Source organism: Corvus kubaryi, unplaced genomic scaffold, assembly GCF_017639235.1.
Source record: "Corvus kubaryi isolate FWS band 111438036 unplaced genomic scaffold, C.kubaryi_AGA036_p1.0 37334, whole genome shotgun sequence".
NCBI lineage: Eukaryota > Metazoa > Chordata > Aves > Passeriformes > Corvidae > Corvus > Corvus kubaryi.
The window spans coordinates 20,052,271-20,066,350 of NW_024581108.1; the positions used below are offsets into that span (position 1 = coordinate 20,052,271).

The 14,080-nt window shown below is 39.4% G+C and overlaps 1 protein-coding gene across 4 annotated transcripts in view; it reads right to left on the minus strand.

Moving 5' to 3' along the window:
- TTC39A (tetratricopeptide repeat domain 39A) overlaps positions 1 to 14,080 on the minus strand; it is a 44,730-nt gene that overhangs the window by 19,180 nt on the left and 11,470 nt on the right. For all 4 annotated transcript variants that reach the window (XM_042030666.1, XM_042030667.1, XM_042030665.1 and 1 more), the window contains exons 3-8: positions 8,137 to 8,268; positions 7,400 to 7,476; positions 6,847 to 6,914; positions 4,417 to 4,481; positions 2,935 to 3,034; positions 1,964 to 2,029 (exon numbers count right to left, since the gene is read on the minus strand). In XM_042030666.1, the coding sequence (XP_041886600.1) occupies positions 1,964 to 2,029; positions 2,935 to 3,034; positions 4,417 to 4,481; positions 6,847 to 6,914; positions 7,400 to 7,476; positions 8,137 to 8,268 (508 nt within the window). The remainder of the gene's footprint in view (positions 1 to 1,963; positions 2,030 to 2,934; positions 3,035 to 4,416; positions 4,482 to 6,846; positions 6,915 to 7,399; positions 7,477 to 8,136; positions 8,269 to 14,080) is intronic.

Here is a 14,080-nt window from a genome sequence, read left to right on the forward strand (position 1 = left end):
CTCTGAGACAAGGAAAGTCCCCAGGGGCAAACCTGCTGGCTTTGAGGCAGGTTGCTATCGTGGAAGATCACACAATGCAATTTTATATCCACTTTTAATAAACACATGACCCACACCAAAATCAAGCTGTCCTGCAGTGCACTGTAGCTCTCCCAGGTAATCTGTAAACAGCTCAAGGCACTAACCACGACTCTGCTGCATAACCTGGTGCTCCGAGTGAGCATTTAAAGGAAAAGACTGAAGCATCAAACACAGGTGTATGAAAAACTCCTTTCTTCTGGATAAGTGCAGCACATGACACACAAACTTTCATCTCCTCCTCTGTCACTGTTTCTTCCACCTTCTAGACTCTTCTCTACTGTCTTGTTGCAAGCTTTGGAAAACCACTACTGGAAAGGATGGCACATGCAATTGCAATTTTGTTTTTGGCTTTAGGCACCTGACTTGCAAATGCTAAATGCAGAAAGACATTTTAGGATGTTAAAATAAATGGCCACTAATGAACTTTGATCAACATGTTTAAAAAACTCCTTTGCATGGTGTGCAAACAACAGGGTTTTGCTCAAATTTATGGTAATCTCGGTCATGCTTCTGTGAGTTATTAAGGAACTGCAATAGAAGCTGACTCATTAACTCAAGTATCAGCCCACTCACAGCCATGCAAGAAATCCCAGGGCCAAAAGAAACTCAATTAGAGGGACAATTTCCATCCGCAGTAGTAAGATGAGTGCTCACCAAAGTATTCTCAGAACCCTGCTAGTACGTGAATTGCCCTTAAATTTCTAAGAGAATATTTTGCTTTAGATGATCTGTTGTTGAAACTGACAGGTAGAACTATTTGATTTTTGCCTTTACTGCTTGTGAAATAGCTCCTGGTCAGCTCCTGGAAATTTCTAAATTGTAATCCACACTCTGATCCTTGCTTTTAAATAAGACATTTTATTTTCAGATATAAGATCCTTCCTGTAAATCAACAAAATGGTGATGACAGTCATTCCCCTGCCATGTAAGGCTTCAGCTCTGATAAAAAGGCACTTCTCTCCTTAAAACTTGTTTTGTAAATAGAAAGGATTATAAAAGAGTTAAAACTTAACTTGTTTTCACGGCTTTTCTAGTGCTTGCATCAGATATTTACCTCACGTAGCATTTATGAAAAATGTGACTAGTGGTTTAGGTTAAAGGGATCATGCTCCACATCATGTTCTCTTAACCCAGGAGCCCGGCTTTGAGGGAATCTCATGTTCTGCTTGTAGAGAGACAAGGGCAAGTACAAGGTATCAAGGCCAAGATACTCCCACTAATTTAGTATTCTTTTGAAACAACGAAACCACAAAGCAGTAGCACAGCTCTTTCTCATCACGATGTGAGTTTTCTGGTGCTCCATTACTAAACTTCTTTTCTTAAATATCTTGCTCAAACAATATAGGTCAAACTGGTTACTGTACAGGCAAAAAAGAACTTACTCACTTAGATAGGACAATGTAGGTGCCACACTCAAATTTCCAGTTGCTATTAAAGCAGAAATTAAATATATTTTTTTCCCCTGTCATGCAAGAACCTGTCAGGAACATTCAGACCCCATAATCATAGTAACTACCAAATAAACTATATCATATTCTAAAGGCTAGGAATACACTTTTGGCTACAGATTTCTGAGCACAAGCCTACATCAAAAGACCAGTAACTAAAAACCTAAATAAGCTGACATTCCTGTATTAGCCACTGCCTTTACCACATTTCACAACTGTTTCATCACTGAACAACGGTATGACAACATTTGAATTGCAATAGTTCACACAAAAATATAAAGCAAAACTGAGATGCAGGAAAGCATCAGTTCCACAGTGCATATGTGTGATATCAGAGGGTTACAGCTAATGTGAGGGAGAGGAGAGAAACTCCCAACCCTGTTTTTAATTTAAGAGTGAGGGGAACATACCAATAATATTGAGTTCACGTTTACCTTATTCCCAGAAAATCCAACAAACTCCAGTAATCTCAGAATCCGTGCAGGAAACATGGACAATGTCTACAGAGAAAAATTCAAGAGTTACACAGTAACAGATTTTCTGCCTTTCCGCTACCCATTGCCTCCTGCAATTTTTCCAAACACACGAAATATTTAATAAAATTACTAAAAACATCTCTATATGAAAATTTTCAGGGTAAATGTATATACCTGCTATATTTTACCCATGATTTAAACAGAAATATCTGTTTAATATAGGCACCCTTTATCTCCAGGATGCCCTACACAGAAATACATTTACACAGCACCTGCTCAGTAACTCCAGTACTTCTTGGACATTTCAGAAATGCTGGGTTCATACCACACAGTCCATATTTGTTCTTTGTGCAGTACATCTAATATTTGGGCATGTGCCAGACTTATGCAAAGCAATGCAAGCCAGAGGAAGCTCCAGGCACTTTCTGTAGTCCATCCCCTGAACAACCACATCACCCCTCACCATGTCTGGGTCAGTGCCTCACTGGGAACCATCCTGCACCATTTGCTCACCTGCTTTTTCGCCGGAACACAAGCAACAACAGCCAACAGTGGCTGGAGCAGCACTCCAAGCTTCATTCATGTGCCCCACCCCTCCAAATGCCCTGCTAACTGCCTAGATCCTGCTAGTGCTCCAAGTGTTGGGTAAGCAGTAAGTGGAACTTGACATGCACAGGCAACTGGTGCTCCTGCGCAAGGCTTCTCCTGGCCTCCATCCCACATTGTGGGCAGCAATCTCTTTATTTCTAAAGTGTGTCATTATCTGATGTTCTCAGACCAGACACTGGGACCCTGCACTGTCAGAGCACGCACCTAATTTTAACCACACAATCAGTATGATGACAGCGGAACTTCTCGGGAATTCAAGATAGGCTCATTCTCAGGAGGCAGCAGGATTTCAGCTCAGGACAAGAACTGCTGGTACATACCAGGTTAAATGCTCCGACTCCAAGTTTTACACCTCCCTCAAAATGAAGATGGTTCTCTCCTTTGACATAATGTGGGGACTGTATGAGACTGTCCAACTCCCTGGAAATGCACAAGATTCTGTTACAGTGTCAATAAATAACATGATTAATTACACTTCAGTAAGAAAGTAACCCAATTATCTTAAACTATGGAGTAGCTTATTAAAAGGTCAATTTATCTTCTCACCCAAGTGAACAACATCTAAAACATTTTGTTGGATTTATCAACAAATCATTTCTGTCACATTACTATCAATTATAAAACATGGAATCCTGGAGAGGAAATCCTGTCAAGCAGATATAGTTGATATTAAACCAAATTTTGCCCTGAAAATGTTCCAAGGATGGCTGTTGGGAGCATCACCAAACTTCGCTACTACAAAAAGAGATGATGGGGCAGTGCATGAGATTTAAATTTTAATTAGCAAATTTGACTTGAGTTTCACTAATCCCTGGATTATGTGCATGTTCAAAAGAATACTTTGTTTTATATAGGAAAAGACAATTTTAATACATATTTTAAAATAGGCAGATGTATCAGAAGTTACTTTCACTCATTTTTCTAACTTTTATAGGTCTCAGCTTTGTAGCGTCCCTTTATTTCCCATGTAATCCAGCTCAGTTTGAAATCAATTTGCCCCCAAGCTTTCTATAGCTATCTGGTTTTTATACTACTATTGTAGTTTATTTTGTTAATTATTAGGAGAGGAAAAACACTGTTCTAATGGAAGCATGTATTTGTGTTCAGGCTGTCATATTTTCATTGATGGTTGTTGCCAACCAGCTCAGCACTATTCCCTGCAAGTGCAGTCTTTACAATGGACTTGCATTTAGAGTCACCTTCAACACACACAAACATGGACACTGTCATCTCTGTCCCTTCCAGTGGGCTCCTGGAGAACCTACACTTGATGTTGTTTCGTGTCTGCTGGACACAAGGTATTTTGTGCCCACTCTGAATCAAAATATAAAATTCTAAAATAAATAAAATATGATGCATGTTTAGCCCTCACTTTTTACTGTGCTTCAGCTACTGGTTCTAAATGCTCCAAAAAGCTGCAGCTAGAACTATAAAGAAATGTCATTTCATTATGTCTAATGCCTACAAGACCTGCAAATTGTGCTATGCAGACACAATGAACAGTACATCATTTAGAACAGTTATTTTTTGACATAATTTCAAGGATATAGTACTCTAAGCAGGCTAACCTTGGGAGTTAACAGAGTTAGGATCCACTGTCTCCACAATCCAAATCAAGCATAATGTTAATGTCCTTTGTTATGCAAAGGAAGAATCTGTGTGGACTGAGAAAATCCACAGACATGAGCCCCATAATAAAGACTCAATAAATACAACAGTAATGAATTTGTGAATTCGATAATTTTACCAGCAGCACTTTTTACTGAGAGAGTGCATTTAATCACATCATCACTCTGACTCACCTGTAGGTTTGGTAACTGTTTCGGACTTTGATGCCTCCTTTTATGAAGCTGACCATATTCTCATCCTGTTGGAATGGAAACACATTAGCAATGTGAATTCATAAGCATTATAAAGGGCTTTTGTCTTCTTAAGATGAATACACACCTGGAACATAACCAGCATGACACAGACAATATAAGCCTCTAAGACATAATACATGGATTTAGGATTTCCTTTCTATATTAAAATATTTTTCCTTTCTATATTAAAATATTTGTTCAGACACAGGCACTTTATTTTAGTGCTTTCTGTAATCAGTTTAGCCCTTGTCACCTTTGGACCATCTGAATTTGCATTAATGAAGACAGGGACTCAGCTAATAGATGTCACCTAAGGTACATACACTTGTGGCTCTTTCAAAAAAATAGCTTTCTCTCATTTGTCCTTGAGCACAGTTAAGATATATCTGGTGCTGAGCCAGGAAATCTACACAAGTAACTCCTGTCCTCAGGAGTCTACAGGACACAGTCTCATATCCTAAAAGGGAAGAAGGGTCAGTAAAATTATGAAGGATACGCTCTTTCTGCTTTGAATATTCATATATATATATATGAGATCCATACTAGTAAGATAACATGTTACATTATAAGCTATAACAAACTGAGAAATTACAGCAAAGTATCTGGGGCACCATTAGTTAGAGGCTCTTTAGTTTCATACCTTTTTGGTGGCAGTTTCTTGCCTTGCTTATATAATCTGTCATTCTGGTTTGTTTTGATATCTGCTGTTACTTTAAGACAGAGAGTCTTAAACAGAAGATACCATCACAGAAAAATCATAAGAGGGCATTGTGGAGAAAATAGCAAGGATTGGATTAATTAATTAGATGTACTAAGTACAGCATATTGGGGGGTACAGCACACCCAGCCATGTGTAAAGGTTCAGTTATATTTTCCTTTGAATGGAAAGTGGAACAAGGAAGGAAGATGGTTTTAAAATGTTTACACTCAGAATGATACCAACAACAGGGATAAGTCAATGTGAGAATTTTTCAGCCCTGGAAAAATGCTGAGAATACGTTCTATATGTTTTCAGCTGGATTTGGTCATTTTTACTAAGCATCAAAACTAACTCACTTCAGTAGCTGTTGGAACCAAGTGCCTGGTTAATTTTCAAAACTAGTTCATATGCTCATGAAAAATTAAATGCAGAACAGAAGAAGAAGCAAACAGACCTTTGCAGAAGAGGACAAGAAATTATTTTCTTACTCTCAAATCTCTCATGTGTCTATAAACATTCTCATAAACAGATACCGGTGAAAACCATGCTTAAAACCAAGAGTCTTTAAAATGCTCCTTTTCTACAAACATAACAGAGAAGCTCTCAAAAGTCTTGCCTTCCATGGTTTCAGATCTCACCCAGCTGCCCCCAGTGCTACAGGCTATTCATCCCAAAGGAAAATGGAAACAGGTACACCTTGGCCATTTCAAAGTCCATCATCAGCACTCTAGAAACTACTAGAAGCTCCTCTGATTATGGGTGTTGCTATGAAGCAAGAGTTTCTAGCAGAGGGACTTAGCAGATGGCTGAAAAAGGTTACACAGTTCATAAACTATCGTAAGCAATGTAAATCAGAGCCCACCTGGCAACTCCCAAACACTATAAAACCACCACCTGCATTCCATTTCCTATCAGCACCCTTGAGCCAAAAAGCAGAAGCCTTTTTCTGACTGTGGCTTTTATTATCCCCTTGGTAGATGAAGAGGCCCACTTTCATACAGCAAGTACAGCCAAATCAAGAAGAAAAATCAGTTACTTCAACTGTGACTAGCAATTTAAATTGCATGCTGCAGCCCAAGTAAGTACTGCTAATGTTGCTCCATCGAACAAATCAAGCTTCATTAGTACAGGCAGATAAAACCCAAAGAAGAAGGAGAGCTCCCCTTTATTAAAGACAGGCAGCACGGTTAAAGAGAAAGCATGTGTGGAGCCTAATAGCTATGCAGGCCATAACAGGTGTTCAACAACAAAGCAGTGAGAAAGCAGCCTTGGGAAAGCAAACACCAGCCAGACTCAAACAAAAGTCTTGCTTGTATTCCAGCACAGCTTCAATGACCATCTCATCATCTTTTATTTTTTTTTAATCTGATATCCCAACACACATCATTTGAAAATTGGTGCTTGCTGCAGTTACATTTCACACATCTAAAAGGGAGCAGGGAAGGGTATCATTGGGCACTCAGCACTATGTGTGTTGAGATAAGCATTTTTTGATAATCACAAGGGATAACAAAACATTCTAACATCTCATCAGCAGATAGACCAGATAAAATCCAGACTTGATCCAGATGAAAGACCTGTTAGGTCAAACTATGGTCTTCTACAAGTCCATTTAGGAAAAGAAAGCTGTACGGTGCTTTTCCCCCCAAGAGCCATGCAGGAATCCATACCTGGAGGAATGTGAGTGCTGCTCTCTGAAGTAAACATTCAGCATAACAAATTTCTGCATGGATTTCCTCTAACATCACACAGAGACAAGAAAACAAATCAGTCAAAGAGTAATTAAAAAAAACTTGGCCCATTAATATAGGCATAAGACCACTGAGCTCAAACTGAGAAAAATATTTTCCAAATTTGCTGTAGTATTTCAGTTCCAGACTACTGATGTAACTCCAAACAGAAATGACACACAGTTACACAAACTGGTGCTTTCCACAAATTCCTGGATCTAGAACCTTTACAGACATTTCAATACTTCCTTCTATATATTTCTTTACCCAGCAATTTTTGGGAGTGCTGAGTCAGAAAGTGACAAGACCAGTGATTTTTGGATTGGTTACACAGCAATGGCCAAAACAGTGGTGTGTGGTCCAGCAAATGCCAGATCAGTAATTTGGACAGTGGATTCACAACTTGCAAGCACACACTGAGTGAACAATTCTACATGATTCAAACTGCATACATAAAAAAGGAAAACATTAGGCATGTGAAAGATAGTGTTACCTTCAGTGAAGTGTTCAAGGCTTTGCCTATGCACAAGGTTGTTGATAGAATCAGCTACAGTAGATTTCTTCCTAAATCTGCAAAAAGTCCATTTGGTCATTCTGAACAAAAAGCATCAACAACAGAGAATGATGCCTTTCAGCTGGCCACCCACACAGTCACTACCACAACTTCAGTGCTCACCAACCCCCTGTCATCTCACCACACACAAAAACTTCAGCACAGTCCACAGAGAACTTGGTCAACATGGTCTTCCCGGGATGTGTCTCTTACCCTTCATGCACAGAAATCTGTCTTGATGAAGGAGAGGGATAAGGGGGTGTTTTGATTTATTTTGTGTGTGCATGGGTGAACGTGGGTGCAAAAGTGGGAGCACAGTTGACTCAGACAACTGCAGTACAACCATCACCCATGGGAACATTCTTGCAGTGTTTGAACATTCTAAATAACTTCCAGACACTGCAGAACCAGGACTACAGGTAGGAAAAATCTAACTGACAAGAAAAATCAGATATTGCGGTAAACTGAAGTTTTCAAGACTAGACTGCTGAACACCCTAATTTATGTGCTGTGAGCCTCCTCTGAGCAGGAGGCTGGACTAGATGACCTTCTGATGTCCCTTCCAACCTCCAGTTTTCCTATGATTTCTGAAAGATTACATTTCCTTTTTTACCCACTAGTCTTTCAAAATTTTCCCAAGAAGGAAATATTTACTGACTGAATTGCTCTACTCTTACCTTTGACAAGTGGCTTGAGCTTCCTTCATTGTGTTCCCTGCATTCAGAATGTCCTGAGGATCAAATGTCATCATAGCTTGCATCTCCAGTATGGTAGCATAAGTCAGGGCATGATACATGCTGTCTTTAGTTCTGCAAGAAAACACAAGGTGCAAAGCACAGCTGATTTGATTGTATTATTTCTTTTAAAAATCAAATACAAATCCAGCTCCAGAAATGTATCAGACTCATGGGAACAAGGTCTAAATGAACTAGAAATCAACACAAAAGACATGCAAAATAACCAAGAAACAGTAATAGATTGAGATTTGTAGAAGAAATGTCTACAGCTCTACATACTCTGCTAAAATGTATCAATTCTGAGCTGAGGATAGGTACTTAACAAACATAAAGCACAGGAATTAACCACATGGTTCACCATTCAGAGACAATAGAATCATGGTGGGGTTGGGTTTTTTTTGAGTATCTAATGGCTACTACAACATGTGACAAATATCCAGCTGATATTCTTCTAATTTGGGACAGGCTCAAGGAGATAAGTGACACAATACTATAACTCTGGCCAAAATAGAATCTCCTTGAAACAGATCTTCCCACTGGAAGCATTAGGGTCTATGTCAAAGAGTACAGCTTTTTCCTCCTCTCCCCTTCTGCCAACCCTCCGCCCCAAACTGTTCAACTTAGATATTACTCTGTAGGGTTTCACACTTCGGCAGAAAGTAAAAAACTTTGGCAAGGAAAACAGTTAATTCCTATGTGAAGCCATCACTGGCACCTTTCCTCTGACAGGAAAGAGAGTTTATATGTTGCACACATTTAGAGCATTCACCTGTGTCTGGTGTAATCCTCTGCAAGTGAATCAAAATATCTTCAGGCACAGAGGTCTAATAAAGATGACTGGAGAAATACGTTAAAGGGCAAGCTCAGATAAATTCCTGACACAGAAACTCTCTGTAGACTTTGCTAATCCACCCCTGACAAATAGCACGACTTAAGACAAATACTGTTAAGGAGCAACAATTGCTATTTCAATTGTTTACACTCTAGCACAGATCAGATAGCTCTATAAGGCAGGGAATATTCAAAAATACTTGCAGTCAAACAAGGATATCCTTTCAAAATCTCCACCCTCAGCACACCTGTTCTGAATGTGTTTACTTCAGGTGCTTCTTCATTTTCTTTTCCCTTCAGAGGAGAAAGTGATTGCCAGCAATGTGCCCTTGACAAAGATAGGGCTGCATTAAGAAGAGTGTTGCTGCCAGCAGGATGAGAGAGGGGATCCTTCCCCTCTGCACAACACTGGTGAGGCCCCACCTGGAGTGCTGTGCCCAGTTCTGGGCTCCTCAGTGCATGGACAGACTCAAGAACAGGGTTGGTGAGGATGATTAAGGGACTGGAACATCTCTCCTATGAGGAAAGGCCAAGAGAGCTTGGACTGTTCTGACTGGAGAAGAGCAAGCTCTGTAGGAGGTTCCTATAATATATAGAAATACCTGAGGGGAAGAAGCAAAGAGGACAGAGCCAGGCTCTTTTCACTGGTGCCCAGGGACAGGATCAGAGGCAATGAGCACAACCTGAAGCACAGGAGGCACTGTCTGAACATCAGGAAACACTTTTTTTACTGTCAGGGTGACCATGCACTGGCACACATCACCCAGAAAAGTTGTAGAGTTTATATCCTTGGGAACATTCAAAATGGCCCTGCCTGAGTACATGACTTTCTGAAGTACCTTCTACCTCAATTCCTCTTATTCTGTGTTTTAAGGAGAAAAGCCAGACTTTAAAGACACTTCAAACGACTTAATTTTCTCCCTAGAAATACACTTGTCTCCCCAAGTTTCAATATCTGGACTGAACTGGAAGAAAATTTAACAGATAGTTTCAGACAACCCCACACAAATCAGTGATCTAGTAACTCACTGTGGTGACTTGGGCCTGGTGCTTCCCTTCCCAACCCTCACACTGATGATAAAGGGCTACTTTTTCCAAGACACAGGGCACAGAGCAGGGTGGCTGCACTGAAGGAATTTGCAGTGCACATCTTCAAACTTCACTGCAGTCCATGCCCTGTGGCTGTCCTTAATTCCTACTTGCCCTCATCATCTAAACCAATCTAGCAGAAAAGCTGTTTTGGGAAATCACCTGGTGCCATAAGTGCTATAAGCCCCAGACTATACTACCATCCATCTTATTTGCAAGCTAAGAAGAAAAGACAGATAATAGAGAAATTCGTTTAAAATCCAGTGGAGTCAGGACAGCTCTTTCTTGGCCTCGTAGATCATGATTCTTTCAGTAGACTGATAATGTAAAGTAGAAAAAAATCAACACACTAAAATGCCAGCCTGATGAAGTGTTCCTGTTCATTTGATTATTCATCAGCCTCACTGGGAACAGAAAAACACACTTCATCTTGTATTTACTAAACTAAAACCCTTCCAGAGGCTCAAATTCAAAGCACAGGGAAATGACTGAAATAGTACCCTTCCAAAATTATAGAAATTTGCTTCCAAAAATCAAAGCAGATAAATATTGAATTCACTGCACTAAAAGGAAAATTGGTACTTTTCACATCCATATGGCAAAGAGGGATTTCCCTCTCCAGTAATTCTGGTTCTGAAACCAAACCACCCCTTCCCTAATCAATGGTTTAATCTATTTTGCTTCTAATATTTAAAGGAGATAATGATTAATGTCTATCATTAGCCAACTGGTATTTAGCAACATTCAAATTTGCTCTTTTTTTTTCAGGGGTGGGGATGATGGTAGAAATGCAACTTATCCATGCTGTTAATCATTCAATTAAAGTTGCCAGCTACATCCTGGTGTATTGCCAGGAGTTTTAAGGCCTGCATTTCATACAGATGGATACAGAATGAAACTTGGTATCTTTTTACTTTTCTTTTGATTCCTCAGCAGCAATTTCCTCAGGACATTGCTGGAGTTAACAAGCCTGTATGACATGAATACAACTAGTATTGTGATTAATGACTTATCCCAGTAGTTGGTATCACATGACTGAATAAGAGGATTATAAGTAATATCTTCAGGCACTTATGGAGTTCTGCCACATGCCTCTTCTCCAACTATGGTGCAATCATTCTCATCTTGCAGCACTGCCCTTTCTTGGAGCTGCTGGAGAACACTTTTATTCCTGCGTGAAAACAAGTGCTTAAGTGAGGACAATCACAGCTTTCCAGCTGAAGTATGAAAATCAAAAATCTTGGCTTGGTTTGACCTTAGAATTAACCCAGGGCTAGTAATCTTCTGGGAAAAACACAGCGCCAAAATCTTTTCTGTAGATCCTCTAACAGTAATCCAGCAGACAGGACATGCATTACTAAATCACAGAAACCTCAGGTTCAAGTCCATATGTTGATTTAATATCAAGATGCTTCCAACAATCAAAACAAATCCAACAGCACGGAGTGAGAAAGACCCTCCATAGACGAGTCAACAGTCTGTTCATCCAGGAGGACTCAAAAGTGAGGGATCAATGCCCAAATCAAACCTGTATCAGGAGAATGTGGTCACACAGGGGGCCTGAAGGCTTTCCTCATCTTTGATCCCAAGTTCCACCCAATGTCCAAACAACCCACTAGACCTATGGCAGAGGCTTCCACAGAAATGCTCTGATTTGATGAACTGCCTTTTTCTGATAAAAATCTGTTTCCTGCAAAGCCTCCTCAGTAGCAATAAGTTAACAACCAGCAAAGACATCTCCAGTCAGCCACATCCCAGCTCCCTTGCTACTACAAGCCACCAGGATGGTCCAAGCCAAAAATCTGTGCTTCAACAAGAGAACTCCTGAGCCTTTTTGATCGAAGCCATTTTCCAAACCTCAGAATCTACTAAGTTTTTCCAGCAAAGAGGTGAAACCAGCAATTTAGTTAGGTTTTGGTAGCAATTAATTTATTTATGAAGACTACAAAAGTTGTGTTCTTCCAGACTTTAGGTATGAAAAGATAAAACCCCCTAGAAATAACAACCTTCTTCTTGTTCATGACATTCCTTACAATAAACAGCTAACTCAAGCTTAGAGCAATGCATTTATCCAAACACTGTCTAGAGCTTCACTCTACCTGTGTGTGCTTCCCCTACTCTTTCACCACTCTCCACTTGACAATCACACCTCAGCTTTGGGTGACCAGTTCCCAGGAAAAGCTTTCAAAAACCAGTCGTTCTAGAATTAATATTGCACCAAACAATGTCAAGTTCTTTTTGGAGTCTATTTTCAGAATAAAGTCAACTGCCTGGAATGAATCACTGCCTTACTATTCCTTTAAAATTGCAAGCAGCAACACATGTGGTGCAGCTCATCCAGTGGTCCAGAAAACTTTGTCATTAATTTATCTTATTTACCATTCTCCCAATGGATCTGACATCAGCAAGTTATCAGGTGATTATGCCATGTTTTCTTTCAGGATAAATATTAAAATATTAAACATATGTCGTGGGAAGGGAAGGGGACATCTTACCAGAACCAACTTTTAATTTATTATTGTCTGTTTGCAATTGTACAAGAGCTAAAATCCAGTCAGCATTTAATGGATTTACTGTATGTCTCAGGGCTGAGAAGGAAGTTGAGAATTTTTTTCCCCTACACCAGTGACTGGACAGTTTCAGTGTTACACATGTTGCAGTTAACACATTATATATTGAAAATCACTGCTGTGCTTAGTGACTGAATTTTAGGAATTTCTTAAGAGTTCTTGGATGCAGTGTGAGAACTCCATATAAAAGATAAATTTAATTACACTTACTGCAGAAAGCACAAGATAATCAGAACTCACTATTGTACAGTGATTGTTAATAATAATGAAAACTGACTCTTAAAGCTAAAAGGTAGCTCAGGAAACAAGAAAATTATGTAACACGAAGGAAAAACACCAGATGTATTTTTTCTATGAAATGAGATCTCCTCTTTATAATGAAATTGCTTCTCTTTATGATGGATTTGCTTTTTTACCAGGAAAAAAGAGCCTTACCTCAACACAAGTCTAGACACCATCCTCAGATATTTATTTTTAAGTGGCTAGGAAAGCTCTTCTGATTTTAAGCCCCACACATTGTGCCAAATCTACTGTCAGTTTCACATGGTACAAATTAGTTGAAAATACACTTATTGTGGAAGCCAAATGTGAGTAATTTAGTCAATCTGCATTAATGTAATAGAGAGCAGAGTTTCTCCTACACCAGAACCGTTAAAGCCGCAAAAATCTAAGATACGAAGTTCTTCACAAGCATTTAAAAACTGAAAAGTATTTCTCTAAACAGTATGTTTATGGACTGTGAAAACTTATTTCAAATCTCAGCACACTAAATGGGAACAGTGAGGACCTGGTGGCTCTGAAAGAAAATACTCAGTGCTACCACATGTGCCCACTCTACAACTCCTCTCATTCCTTAAAGAGATGGAGTGTGTCCATAATGGGTTTCATCTGTGGGAAAATTCAGCATCCTGTTTCTTTGTTGCACTCACAAAGATCATAAGTCTCTATTTCCCTCACTGCCAAAGGCAACAGGAATAAGGGCCTCCTCATAACAACAGGCTAACATGAAAAATTAGTTTCAAAATGGTTTGCAGTGTGGAATACAGTCAGGTACAAAAACAGAGTATCAGCTCATGAAATATGTTCTGCAGAGCCCAACAAAAGCTGAATGAAAACCATATGCAACAGAAGAAAAATGGATTTACAGAAAAAACAAACCATAGCCTCACTAGCTTCTGCAGTGTTTTGGAAACCTGCTGCAATAAAATACCCCCTGATTCTATGCTAAGCACTGAGTGAGCATTCTCAGATGGGCGCAGGGGCTTTACTGTCAGGATTTAATGAAAACACAGTTATTCTTTTTACCATTTTTATTATATCTTCTGATGATATATAAACACTAAACAACACTGTTGTGAATAAAGCCAGAATTATTAATACAGCTGATGTTAAAT